Source organism: Spermophilus citellus (genome assembly GCF_964194105.1).
Source record: "Spermophilus citellus genome assembly, chromosome: 4".
Taxonomy (NCBI): domain Eukaryota; kingdom Metazoa; phylum Chordata; class Mammalia; order Rodentia; family Sciuridae; genus Spermophilus; species Spermophilus citellus.
This window is the reverse complement of record NC_138185.1, coordinates 196,850,442-196,864,164: the sequence shown is the minus strand read 5'-3', so window position 1 is coordinate 196,864,164 and position 13,723 is coordinate 196,850,442. Positions and strand designations below refer to the sequence as shown.

The 13,723-nt window shown below is 44.9% G+C and overlaps 1 protein-coding gene across 17 annotated transcripts in view; it reads right to left on the bottom strand.

The window, feature by feature from the left end:
- SIPA1L1 (signal induced proliferation associated 1 like 1) overlaps nt 1-13,723 on the bottom strand; it is a 372,348-nt gene that overhangs the window by 3,665 nt on the left and 354,960 nt on the right. For all 17 annotated transcript variants that reach the window (XM_081290424.1, XM_081290426.1, XM_081290425.1 and 14 more), the window contains 5 exons: nt 13,357-13,596; nt 12,061-12,226; nt 7,208-7,454; nt 2,983-3,129; nt 1,468-1,582 (listed from right to left, as the gene is read on the bottom strand). In XM_081290424.1, the coding sequence (XP_081146550.1) occupies nt 1,468-1,582; nt 2,983-3,129; nt 7,208-7,454; nt 12,061-12,226; nt 13,357-13,596 (915 nt within the window). The remainder of the gene's footprint in view (nt 1-1,467; nt 1,583-2,982; nt 3,130-7,207; nt 7,455-12,060; nt 12,227-13,356; nt 13,597-13,723) is intronic.

The window sequence follows — 13,723 nt, the reverse complement described above, 5'->3', positions numbered from 1 at the left end:
TCAAGCTTGCAATACCTCCCTAAAATGAACTGTCATTCTTTCTTCTCATTCTAAGTCTACAACAGCTCCAAAGAAAATCCAGAGTGGCATGGAGGATGAAAAGGCTGCTGGCCAATGAATGATGATGTCCTCCAGACTTCTAAGGCAGGACAACCAACTAAAGCTGACAACATATGGCTTTGAAAAGAAAAGCGGTTAGCAGTAATCCACAACATAATGTGGTACAACAGGCAGGCCAGTTTTGGGGCAGGTGGAAGGTCAAAGACATAGTAGGATAAGACACTGGCAGATGGGGAAAGAAATGTCCTCACAAAGCCACTGCAGGCTGTCTGTCAGGCTGATGAAACTCTCAGCAGCCTACCTGGACTTCTACAGATTCTTCAAAATGAGTAACATGTCTGTGAGTGCACTGGTAGCATTTAAAACATATAGAAATAGAATTACATTTGCATCTGTTTAGTCTATGAGAAACAAAGAGCCAATTCTTTACCCTCATCCTATGATTTGATAATTCCATTCTTTCTCAGGAAAACAGTTTTATACTTCTCTTTGTCAGAGACCTCATCCTAAGAAGGCACATTTTTGTCTTTCCTTTAACTCTACTTTTTAAAAAAATTTTGTAAGTTTTCAGTAGCTAAACTCACTGTCATTCAGCTCACTCCTGCTGTCCCAATAAGACTGAAAGTGGCATCTATCTGTCACACTCAGAACTAATGATCCATTGCTCTTACTACACTTTCTTGGCTAAGAGCCTGTCCTTGCAGTCTGTTCAGAGAGGTCCTCAAGCTGCGTCCCATAGGCCATCAGCAGGATCTGTATCAACCTTGCTTTTCCTGCTTCTTCCCACTTCTGACCCTGTTTTTTTTTTTTTTTAATAGATATCTGGATTCTTACTCATCCTCTACACAATCACCGTGCCATTTGAAAGTAAGAGGAAAACAGAAAATTCGATCTGCACACAGTTGAACAGAAGTTAATGTGCATGCTCTCGACACAGAGGAAACTCTGAACCTCTGTTGCTGCTTTTTTACTATCTTATTTTATACATGTCCTTAACTATCCTGGTGACCCTGCTTCCAAGCACAGGAGATGTAAGGCACACATGGGAAGCTGCTGAGATGGGCACACAGGCAATGTGGCAGTAATGGCAGTGGGGAAGACTACAGACCCAGACTCCAGGACCCCCAGCACAGGGCCCAGGACGTGCAGTGAAGGTGATCTCTCTCACCTGACCTGAAGGTGTGAACAAATGATGGCGAATGGAATACTTAATATTCATAATTATGACCTTAAGTTGGTTAAGAACAGTTAAACTGTGTCTGTACTGCTTAGTTATAAGTGTTCTAACTGTGGTAATGTGCTCCATTCAGCTAATCCAGGTGGCTTATGCCCGTCCTTTGCCACATCCGTCACTATCAGGGGGTGACACATAGTGCAGAGTGATTCCCTCGCCACTAGGCTACCAACCTGCTGTATGATTTCATCTGGGCCAGAGCCTGGTCATCGAGCTGGTCACTGTTGGATGCTGCACTCAAGGGCCGATGGTTTTCATCACTAGCAGCAAAAAATGAGGCTCTCTGGACTGAAAGGAGATAAGAAACCATTGAGCACTTTGGAACCACATGCCTGAGTCCTATGTGTAAAATGTCTGCAAATGGTCTATGAGGGCAATCAAGTTTAATCAATATATAGGACTGTATTTGAAATCTTATTTCTCAACCATTATAATGGAAAATATCACTGTTTTAGCTATAAGAGGATAGTAACATTATAACTTCTCTTTAAAAAGTACCTACTATGAATCAATTTCGAACGCCCACCTTTCCCTGCTCATCAAAGTGGCATTCTAGTAAATGCTTCCCTGGAAAGAGACCTTGCGCCAAATTTCCAGACCAAGGCTTTTTGTACCATTTAGTATGATATAAATGCATTAAAGTCCTAGATATAAACTTCTTGAAACTTCTTACGAGTATGTTTTCCACAAGATGCCTGGCCACTCTGGTGGCCTTTAGTCCATACCACTTGTGTTTCAAAATATCCCAACTTAAAATTTATATGAAGATAACCAATAATTGAAAAATCAGGTTAGTACTGGGGAATTTCCAGCAGCTAAATAATATGCAGGAGGCAGTGGGAGCAGCTATGGATCACTCCACAGTTGTTTGGCTTCTGATTCTAAGCCTTGTAAATTTCCACCCCAAATTGAAACCCGATGGAATAGGAACTTTAATCCTCCCAAATAAGAACAGTAAAAAAATCATCTGCTATCATAATTTTGTAAAGAATTATTTTAGCACCCCAAATTGTGGAGTGATATTCTTAGAATCAAATCACTCTTTATTCAAGAATGAACAGTAGACAGCCTTGGGCAGACACTTCGCTGCATTACTTTTTATTACGTTTTTTTCATTCCAGCAGACCAGTCCCAGTCTGAGGATCTGCATTTAAGAACCACCATCCTAAAGCAAGCACAGAGCCAGCAGGTTGGCAAAGGAACAATGCAGTACTCTGGACTTGGTGCGGTGAGTGAGAAGGGCAAAGGAAGCATCAGGACTTGATGGGGCTGGGCACGGCCAAGCAGGACACTCATTCTGATACACCCAACTGTGCAGTTTGCAGCGACATCTTTACAACATGATATAAAGACCCTCTGAATAAATATTCTTTCCAGTCAAGGGAGAGCTGGGATTCCTACCCTTTGCCCATCCTACATGTGGAGATGGCGAGACATCCATGTTATGAATTCCTTGTAGAGGAAACAGCAGGTTCCATCTGATTAATAAAGCATGTGCCCAGCTCAGGGTCTGGCCCTATAGGGTGTTCAAAAGCCATTAGCTCCCTGGACTGTGGTTGTGCCGGTGAGGTACATGTGCTGTCAGTGTATCCAAGGCAACGGGATAAACAGACTTGATCACAACTCTGAACACAGCAGCATGGCTCTCAGGGTCCCAGGTTGCCCTGCGTGTATCCCACTGCACTCACCCTCATAGGCTTTGGCAGCATCTACCAAGTTGGACCAGTCCAAATCTGCAGCAGTGTCAGGCAGGGGCATAAGGCCGGGGTCTGGCATAGGTTGCCTTCGGGTCTCCTGGATGTCAGTGAGAGAGCTGTCCGAGGCCGAGAACTCTCCTGCAAAAGGGGACAAGGATCAGAATAGTGCCTGTGTCCACAGGAGAACCACTCGTGAACTTACCCACTTTCCATTATCAAATAATTTGTAAGCCACTCATTACCAGAATCAATGCCAAATCTATCAGGCTGCTAGTGGCCACCCTAAACCTGGCCTAAAATAGGAATGAGTTTCTTCCAGTCTCTCTTCTTTCTCTTACTCTCTTTTTTGGTGGTTTTGGAGATGGAACCCTGGGCCTCTTACATGCAAGGCAAGTGTTCTACCACTGAGCTACATCCCCAGCATATTTATTTATTTATTTAAAATAAATGACAGTGAAATGCATTACAATTCTTATTACACATATACAGCACAATTTTTCATACCTCTGGTGTATATAAAGTATGTTCACACCAATTTGTGTCTTCATACATGTACTTTGGATAATGATGTCCATCACATTCCACTATCATTGCTAACCTCCTGCCCTCTTCCTTCCCCTCCCACCCCTCTGCCCTATCTAGAGTTAGTCTATTCCTCCCACGTCCCCCCTCCCAACCTAACTATGAGTCAGTCACCTTATATCAGAGAAAACATTTGGAATTTGTTTTTTTGAGATTGGCTAACTTCACTGAGCATTATCTTCTCCAACTCCTTCTATTTACCTGCAGATGCCCTGATTTTATTCTCTTTTATTCCCAGCCTTTTTATTTTTGAGGCAAGATCTTGGTAAATTGCCCAGGCTGGCCCCAAACTTTCAATCCTCTTGCTTCAGCCTCCCAAGTTGCTGGGATTACAAGGCATGTTCCACTGTACCTGCTCATTTATAAAATAATCTCCTACCATCGCTCTCTCAGCGTGAGTCATGGGAACACTAATTATGCGCTGAGGCAATAGGTCTGCTTTTGGGGCAGTTGTCTGTCCACATGGGGCTCAGGGTGGCTGTAGTGCTCAACTTTCCCTAATAGAGTCCTGGGATTCGAGCTGGGAAGAGCCTACTCAATGGAAAGCTGATTTTTGAAGCCAGCCCAGGAATGTCTATTCCTTTCAGAGGAGACAATAGGGCATAGTTTTATCTGGACTAGAACCCAGTCTCTGGACTCACACTCAGTCACATCACAGAGATGTGAAGTCTTTTGCTAGAAAAACACCCAGCTCTCTTTTCCAGAGGCCAAGAGGGAAGAGATGGTGGCTCTGTATTTTCTCAGTCATGGAATAAAAGGCATTCTTAAGTTCAAAGTTCAAGCTTGTGATCCTGCCCTAAAATGAACTGTGTCATTCCTTCTTCTCATTCTAAGTCTACAACAGCTCCAAAGAAAATCCAGAGTGGCATGGAGCATGGCACCGGTGAGAGGCACATCCTTGGCCTGTATCTGCCCTGCATCCCAGGGATGGCCTACTGGATTCCACAGGTGGATGTGCAGGTGGTTTGAGAAGAAAAATCAGACAGTGAGTGTGTGAGGGAACTTGTAGGGAACCAACCCAGGAAGGGGTTGAAATTGCCCTTTTTCCAAGGACACAGGTCACCCCAACCCATGAGCAGTTCCTTGGATCGGTTTTGGTTACAGCAGTCTAATATCCAGTTCTTTCTAAGGTGACAATTGGTCGAATACAAATATTAAACCATTGTCAACAACTGACACCTTAACAAATAACCTTCCTTCGCCCAGGTGGGGACGAAGGAGCACCACAAGCCCCTCTGTGAGAGCACCCTGCTGTTGCTCAAGTTCATGGAGGCGGACGGTACAAAGGGAGGACTGAGGGGACCAGAAAAGCATACCTCATGAAATATAAAGGCCCTCAACAGGTGGATGCTGTATTAGGAACACAGCAGAGTGTGTCCCTCAGAATGTTAGGTAACATTAAAGTCCATGCAAATTCAGAGTAAAAGTAAAACTCTCACATTAAAATCTACGTGATTCTAGAAATACCTGTTTACACAGGGTTAAAAAGTTCTACATATTATGCCAGCCTGGTAAGCCAGGGTATATTTAGTGCTTGTTTTCCCTTTCAAATTACATAAAGAACCTCTCTGAAGTGCAGCTGCTAGTTATTAATGTGCTTAAAATTAGCAAAATTATGAGTAAATGGAAGTCAACAAATACTGCAAGATATTAAATGCTCAGTTCTATTTAAACTTGCTCCCAACAAGGGTAAGTAGGTGGAACAGATGATTTTGTATGTCACTCACAACCCTTCTGCCCTTTTATCTCTGGGGCTCAAATTTCCATATGGGGTAAAAATTCAAGACAAAAATCCCTTCCCCACTTCCCAACACCTTTCAGTGGTAGTCACCAAATGAGTTAAGGCGGCAGGGATTAGCCCAACAAGAAATGCTCAGTGTAGGACATGATATCACAAAGCTGCCGCCTTTCACAGGAAAGCTAAAGGAGAAGGTGCTGCAGAGGGCAGCCTTTTCTCCCTCTTCCCATGGAGCCCATGGGCTCATTGAGCCTCTACAACCATGATGCCTCACTGGGCCATGACCACGTGCGTGGCTAGATTTCTGGGGCTGTGCTCCTTGAATGCCAACCTCTAGAAGGCAGGGCTAGCTCTGACATGCTCACACAGGCAGGACACAAGGAAGGGCTCTTTTTATTTTTGCAAAGGTCAGAAAAGAAGTGCAAAGAAACAAAAGAACAACTCCAGGTAGAAGGATACCACAGGAGTAATGGAATTCAGAAAAGAAATTCTCCCTTTCTGGCCCGACATGGGGAGAAGAGAAGAGACAAAGGTGAGGGGCATGTTAAGTTATTACCAAGAGCTTTATTTTAGACTCTGATGGTAGAAAAGTGATCATTACATGTTTGAGTTTGATTCACTGGGGGTAACTTCCTGGAGCAAAGAAAAAATAGAGAACTTGTATGGGGATGGGATGCAGGGGGAAGATGGCATGCTCCTACTGGGGGTGAGAGGGGAGAAGCTGGAATGGGCTGCTGAGCAGGACAGAGACACGGAGGAACATTTGGGTGCGAGAGCTCAAGAGCGATGCAGGGCAGGGTGAGGCTCAGTGGGACAGCGTTTGCCTGGCGTGTGTGAGACCCTGGGTTCCATCTCCAGCACCACCAAAAAGAAAAAGAAGGACTGGGGATGTGGCTCAAGCGGTAACGCGCTCGCCTGGCATGCGCGGGGCACTGGGTTCAATCCTCAGCACCACATAAAATAAAGATGTTGTGTCCACTGAAAAACTGAAAAATAAATATTAAAAATTTCTCTCTCTCTCTCTTTAAAAAAAAAGAAAGAAAAAGAAGTTAGGTCTGGCAAGAGATTTAGAAAATACAGCTGCAGAGAAGGAGAAGGAATGTGGGTTTGATGCACAAAGTGGTATAAAAGCTGCAGCAGAATTTGTAGAAGGAGAAAGGACAGAGGGGGCAGTGGTCACAGCAGTGTGTTTGACGCACCATCAGGAACACAGGTCCTATAATAGTGTCTGCGGGGCTGAGCAAGGGCTGTCAGGGGAAGAACAGGACTCTGGAGTGGACTTGGACTGAGAGAAGAGAGAGGAAAATACCAAATTTATATCTGAAGCCCCAGAATATGGCTCTTCCTAAAACTAGAATTTTGTTAGGTCACAGAACAGACACAGTATATGTGAAATAAAGGCAAGAACATGGAAGCAGCCATATTTATAAGCCTTTTCCTTAAATAATGGTTGTTAACAGCGTGAATGGACACATAAAGGTGTCAACAAACGGGGGACAATATCCATACAGCCTGGGGGAGACCCAAGACAACTACTCGACTCCTCTAGGTTCTCAGGGTAGCTGTGGGGGCAGGGAATACAGCTCTTAAGAAGAAACTGATCTAGTGTTAGCAAAATTTGCACAATCTAAACATCAGCTGTGCTGTTTGATAAGAATATAAATTCCCAGATTGTACCTTCAGACCTTAAATCCAGTGTCTTGGGCAAGGTCTAGGAGTCTGTTTTTAACAGGCATCCCAGGTGACTCTTGTGATCTGGGATTCCAGGAGTAGGGGTGAGTGTGGGAGGGTGCTGATAAACTGATGCACCCTGATGCAGGGTTTGCTCTCAGCAAAACAACTGGTGGCTCTGTCTGGGACCCTGGGTCATCCAGCTGAAGCTAGGGGAACACTTACCATGCAACGACTTCATTCCTAAGGTGTAGGAAGGCCTCCGCAGCGGGAGAGACTTGGGGAGAGAAGGGTACGTGCTGCTGAAGAGGACATCGTTGGGCAGGGCTTGGTCCAGAAGTGAAGCCCTGGAGGTGAAAAAGTGCTCCCTCTGGCCACTGTAAATGCTCTCGTCAGACAGAGTTCTGTGCAAAGCCCGCCTTGAGGTGGGAGTGCTGGGGAAAGGAGACTGAGGGGAGGACAGCGCGTGGAACTGTAAAACAGTGAATACAGGGAAGTCAGCGTCTGGCTCAGACACCAGAACCCCTCATTTATTCCTCTGTAAAAAGGAGTCCCCAGTCATTGATTTCCTAAAGCCCAGAAAGCTGCCACATCATATCAATACTCCATGTGTGATTCAGACCTGTGACTAACTGGATTAATCAACATGGTGTGGTGGTCAAGAACAAGACTTTAGGACCAGATGAATGCGAATCTTATTTGAGCCCTGTTTCTTTCACCAAATCATGGAATTTCCCTGAGCCCAATTCCTCATCTATAAAATGGCAGCACAACACCTGTTGGGATTGTCAAGTGCATTAGGTGGGGCCCTGAACTGATCACAATGGCACGTATCAGGCCTGTTATGGTCTCCTGTGGGCAGAGCCACCGTGCCAGGAAGAACAGCTTCAAAAGCTTGTCAAGTGATAGCTGGGCAACAAGAGTGTGTAACCATCCAAATTTTATTAACTGAGACCATCGGTGGGTCCTGATAAACACTAACTACCAAAAAGCTATACTAATTCAATCTCTCAAGCTAGACGGATTTCAGGAGGTTTGGAAATTAGTTTTTGAAGACATATTTCTATTAATAACAGAAGTTGGCTTTATAAATAACAAATATTTTTACATCAATGGCATAGTTCCAGGCAGGTGTGTCTCTTATGGATGCCTTTTGCCTTGTTGGCCAAATTTGATTTTACCTGAGATCTTTCCACAAATAGCTAAATTTTTGAGAATCCCTTTCATTGAGAAACACAGACACATTAAGAATGTTTAAATACTCAGTAACCTGAACGCAAATGGCGCATCTGGCCTGACAGTAACAAGTCATCCTCAACAGCTCCTCCTAGGACACTGTTCACCTTGACAGGGGAGCAAGGTGGAGTGAAGATGTGAGGAGGAGGGCCGAGTCACCTCTGGCAGAAAGCCACAATAGGACTTTCCATGACACTTTGACAGGGCAGAGAGAGGATGATTTAGTGACAGCTCCATTCAGGTGGCTGATGCTACAGACCCAGAAGTACAGAACGGACACTCAGGCTCCCTCGGGAGGTCTGGGGGCCTGGCACACTTCCACTCAACAAGCCAAGGGTTAATCAAGTCAGAGCTGCCCCCAGGGTGCTGTGCACAGCTGCTGCACAAATTATTAATCAAACACACTGCAAATAAGCTCAAGGTGTTACCAACTGGATAAAAATGGTGTTCATTTTTAAAAATTCAGGATGAGTTAAACCTACAGTGTGCAAAAGCTTGCCCAGAAAATCATGCTGCTGTGATGAATGCTTAGTGAGAAGAACTTGGTGTGGAGGCAATGATTTCCCTTCTCACATATGGGGACGAGCAGGCATTAGAGAGATGAATGCTTGGCTGGTTGTAGTTTTTGTTGCTCTTTTAACAATCTCCTCAATCATCTCTCCTCTGTCTTGGAGGTCCTAGGATAGTCACATGAGGTCCCTGACTACCACGCTGGTCCTCGGATTTCTGGATTCAAAAGTTGCTGCTAAATTTGTTTTAGCACTTTGGTTTTAGCAAAGGAATTTCCAAGTATTGTTTCCACCCTGAGGGTTTTACAGAAGAAAAATTCTCCAACAATTCTATTTTCAGTCTCTTTGGGAAATAATATACTTCAAGATCCTTCAGGCAGTGTGTTTTATTAGAAGCTAAAGCTGAAGGAGCAAGGGTTGGAGGTAGGGAAACACCTGCCCAGATGCTCTTTGCCCATTAAAAGATAGCAGACTTAGTCTTGTCCAAAAACGTTGGGATGGCCCCTCACTTCACCCCTCTTCAACTCCAGTCTATAAGTGTACAAAACTGCCCATTCCCAAGAATGCCTTGTCTGCTTTGTCCAGGGCCACTGCCAAGTACTGCCAGCCCTTGGCAAACAATCACAGTGATTTCACAGAGCATCCGGGTGGGAGGAAGGGGTTCCCAAACTGTGTTCCAAGGAGCCATGAGGTTCCTTATAGCACCACTGCTAGGCAAAGAGGTCTGGGTGGGACAGGAACCAAGCCATCCCCACCTCTCCTCTCAGAGCTCAGTTCTACATATTGGCTTTCTCTGTGTGATTCTGTTTTTAAAAAGGACTCCAGAACTTTAATACCTTTTGGAGGCTACTTATCTGTAAATCTGGTCCTCTGTTCCACAGCAGAGGGATAGAACCTAGAGAGGTGATACTTTGCTTCTGGCAAATCTCCTGTTTTAGTCTCTCACTCTTCTAGCGCTCCCCACCCCCCAGCTGTCAGTGACATGTGTCACCTGTACTCACAATAAGCTGGTAACAGCTCTTCCTAAACTGGCTTCAAGCAGAGCCCCTTCCTTTGCTCTATATACCTGGGAGCACTGGTTAGAAAGGTCTGTATATCTGCTGACCATAAGCACACTCAGAGAAGCAAGGCTTGTGAGTGAGGTTTCTTATAACGCTACAGCTCAACCAGCAGGAGCTTGATGGCAGCTGTGTGGGAACGCTCAGCTATGGCCTGTTGTCCGTGTCACACTCCACTGGCAGGCAAACCTGGGAGTGAGAGCCGCTAGGTACGTGGACCTCCAAGAAAACCACTGTGGCGTTTTGAGTGGTTTCCGAGTCTCACAGCCCAAAGCTGGTCTCCTAAGACCCTGAAGCCCATTACAAAGGCTTGCAGCCTGGGATCAGCGGTGGTCTGGAAGACCAGACCAGGGCACGCTGGCCTCACTGACACAGCAGAGCCAGTCACTCAGACAATGACTTCAGAAGACACAGGGAGCAACTTAGCAGAACTCATCTGAAACTAAACCAGCTCAAAAAAGATGAAACCAGTGAGAGAAGAGAGAAAGTGAGCCTGTCCCAGCCCTGCTCCCAGCCCCTCCCTGCAGTGGGCTGGGGCCAGCCTCAGCACTTTCTTTGCAGCAGGTCTCACATGAATATAGTCACAACACAAAGACAGGATACCCCTGCTTCAAATAGGAATGCTAAAGTAATTTACTTTGGAAATAAAAGCCAAGAACTAGAATAAGAGCAAAACAGACATTTGCCTTCAATTATTTCCACTGCAAGAATAAATCAAAAGAATGAGAGCTCTGAGGTTGCTCCTTGCCAAAAATGTTGAACTAGGAATTAGGGGAAAGATTCCTTTCAGGGTAGATTTTATTTTCCTCTGACCTTAGGAAAATAAAAAAAAAAAAGAAGAAAGAAAAAGAAACTTTTATTTTGAAACTGATATTTAAAAATTTTAATATACTTCCTCGAATTTTGATGGATAAAGACAGAGAAGCACTATCTTTTGCATAGTTTCCATGGAAACCATTTGTACCCTGGATGATGAGTCAGAACTGCTAAGTGCTGACTTCTGAAACAAATGACAGAAGTCAAAATGGTTACATCTGTGACACAATTTAGTAACATAATAAATCATGTTAATAAATCATTAATTTCTGAGCAAAACTCCTGAATGGTCCTTGGGATACATTTTATTCCTGTAAATGTTGATTTTTAAGTTTAGGAGGTACAGCTGACCATTCTGGGGGAGATGTTTGTGTGTGTGCACACACAGAGGTGATGGGAGAGCCCAGAGGCAGTGAGAGCGCAGGGCTCCTTCTACCTGGGCACCCCGTGCCCTCAGATCACAGTGTGACGCTGTCGAGAGGGTAAGAAAATAGTCTAGCTTCCATCTTCCATTCATTCTCCAAGTTCTTCTGAAATAAAAGCTTTCTAGTCCCTTCAAACAGACTACAAATCAATGAACTAAGAACCTCAAAAACAGAAACCTTCAAAGTTTACTGCCATGACTTTCTGGGGGCTCCCCAGTATACCCCATAATAGACCTCAGGTCCAGCTCAATAAACACCAACTCCAAACCCTGCAGCATGAGATCGCAAGCTTCAGAGGATAAAGAAGCAGGGTGCCTGCAGGAAGCTGTGCCACCAGTCCTGTGAGCTGAGGCAAAAGGCAAACCTTGCTGTGTGGTTCTACAGAGGCCTGGCCACTGACAAACCCAAATGCCGAACAAGCACTCAGGATTGGTGAAGAGGGAGACTGGGCTTTAGGGAAGGCACTGATGGTCTGGAATCCTGAGAGAGAAACAGAAGCTTTTACAAAGTACAGAGATCTGGAAAGTTCTGGAGGCAAGCATGTATACTTAGTTGGCTGGATGGAGAGGCAGCTGCCTGTTTTCTTTTGGTGCATGCTGATGACAGTGACCATCAGGCACTTCCTCTGGTACTGTGTGTGCCCAGCTGGTTAACTGGCCCATCTGTGAGGTAAGAACCTCATGGGCAGAAGGCACTGAAACCTCTATGGAGAATTTTCTAGCTGACAAGGGACCTACAGTTTTCTCTGAAAAGTTCTGTGAAGTAGCATCATGTAGTTGAAGACCAAGGGATTATGCACTTTGAGTAGGGCACACTAGAAGAAAAAGCTGATGCCACGTGGGTAGAGTAGGTAAACAGGAGCCAAGACTTCAGAGATGGCTGTGGCAGTGAAATTGGGAAAATACCTGGGAAAACTGGGAAGGGGGATCCAGAGAAGAGGAACAGCAATCAAACTCTAGGGTAGCTGTAACTAAGGCTACAGCCCCCTCAAATTTGACTTCTAATTCCCATCCACCCCATGCTCTGTCTCATACCTTAAAATTCTTCTGGGATTCAGGAGTTGGGCTTTCAAGGTCGATGAGCTTCTTTAGATCCTCCTCAATGGTGGACTTGGAGGTTGGCTTGGGGGACGCCCGGAGGTCCCTGGTTGAGGCCCGCAGCCTGCTGTGGGCTATTTCACTGCCATCACTCTGATGGCGCCTGGGAAGAAGGAGAGATGTGGAAACATAGTCAACAGGCCAACCCAGCCATGGTGGGCTCTGAAGGCTGAGAGAAATACTAAAGATGGGAGAAGAGAACCACTCCTGTTTACTTCAGAATGCATTCACGGGAATGAAAAACCAACTTGAAACACAAATTAAAGTCTGATGAATAAATCATTCTTCTTCAGGAAACTATTGGTTCTACTGAGCCAAAATTAGCATCAGATTCACTAAGACCACAAATGCAACCTTCAAAGGAATAAAAGCAAAACTGAATGAACTATTTAATTTTTTACTGTACCACTGTGTCAAAAAGTCCTATATTTCTGGGCACAGTGGCACACACCTGTAATCCCAGAGACTCTGGAGGTTGAAGCAGGAGGATCACAAGTTCCAGGCCAACCTCAGCAAATTAACCTATTGAGGCTAAGTTGAGAGCCTGTCCCAAAATAAAAAATAAAAAAAGGTTGGGAATGTAGCTCAGTAAAGCACGTCTGGCTTCAATCACCAGTACCAAAAAAAACAAAAACAAAAACAAAAACAAAAACAAAAACAAAAAAACTTTCTTCTCAGGGGTTCTCACTAATTTCCAATTTGCTGTACTGGCCCAGTTATGAAGAATTCCAGCCTGGCTTGGTGGCACACAGTAGAATCCTAGACACTTGGGAGGCTGAGGCGGGAAGACTGTAAGTTCAAAGCCAGCCTCAGCAACTTTGTGAGGCCTTAAGCAACTAGTTAGACCCTATCTCAAAATTTAAAAAAGGGCTAGGAATGTGGCTCAGTGGTCAAGGGTCACTGGATTCAATCCCTGATACCTTAAAATAAAAAAGAACACATGGGAAGGCTGTGGTTAATGGAATCAAAACCACGAGTATAGACTGAGCACCAGTCAGTTATTCTGATATGTTCTCTCCTAGGAGGGCTAAGACTCCCAAATTCAAATGTTCTGCGGTTCATCTTATTCAAGGAATGAGGCAGAAAAATAATTTAAGAAAAATAAAATCCACCCACCAAACATGCTCTCTATACCCCTAGCTTGATCTCCTCTACTCTAAGAAATCCCCCCACCTTTCCCATTCTCTGCCATGTTGAAAGAAAACCACTGAGCAAGAGAAGCAGGCCTCTTACTTTCTTGTGTCCATGAATCCCACAGAGTTAATGGTTCCTTCAGGTTTTTTCCATCCAATCAAGTACTTGCTCGTAGCGCCCTGGCGAGGGTAGAACGTCCTAGGACCGGAGGAAGAGGAGGAGGAAGAGGAGAAGGAAGGTGCAAGCTGTGAGGCGCTGGTGGGGTGAAGCTCCTCCTTTGGTGAACTTCGGGCACTGGAGAACACAACCGGGCTGGCAGAGTGCCGGGAGCTCATGGTACTGTGGAGCAGAACAGAGATAAAACTACTTAAGAGTGCATCCCAGGGCCACTATGCCAACACAGAAGTGGAGTCAAGGTTGGGGTGGTAGCAGGGTGAAAGCACCATAAAGGTTTCATAAAATATTA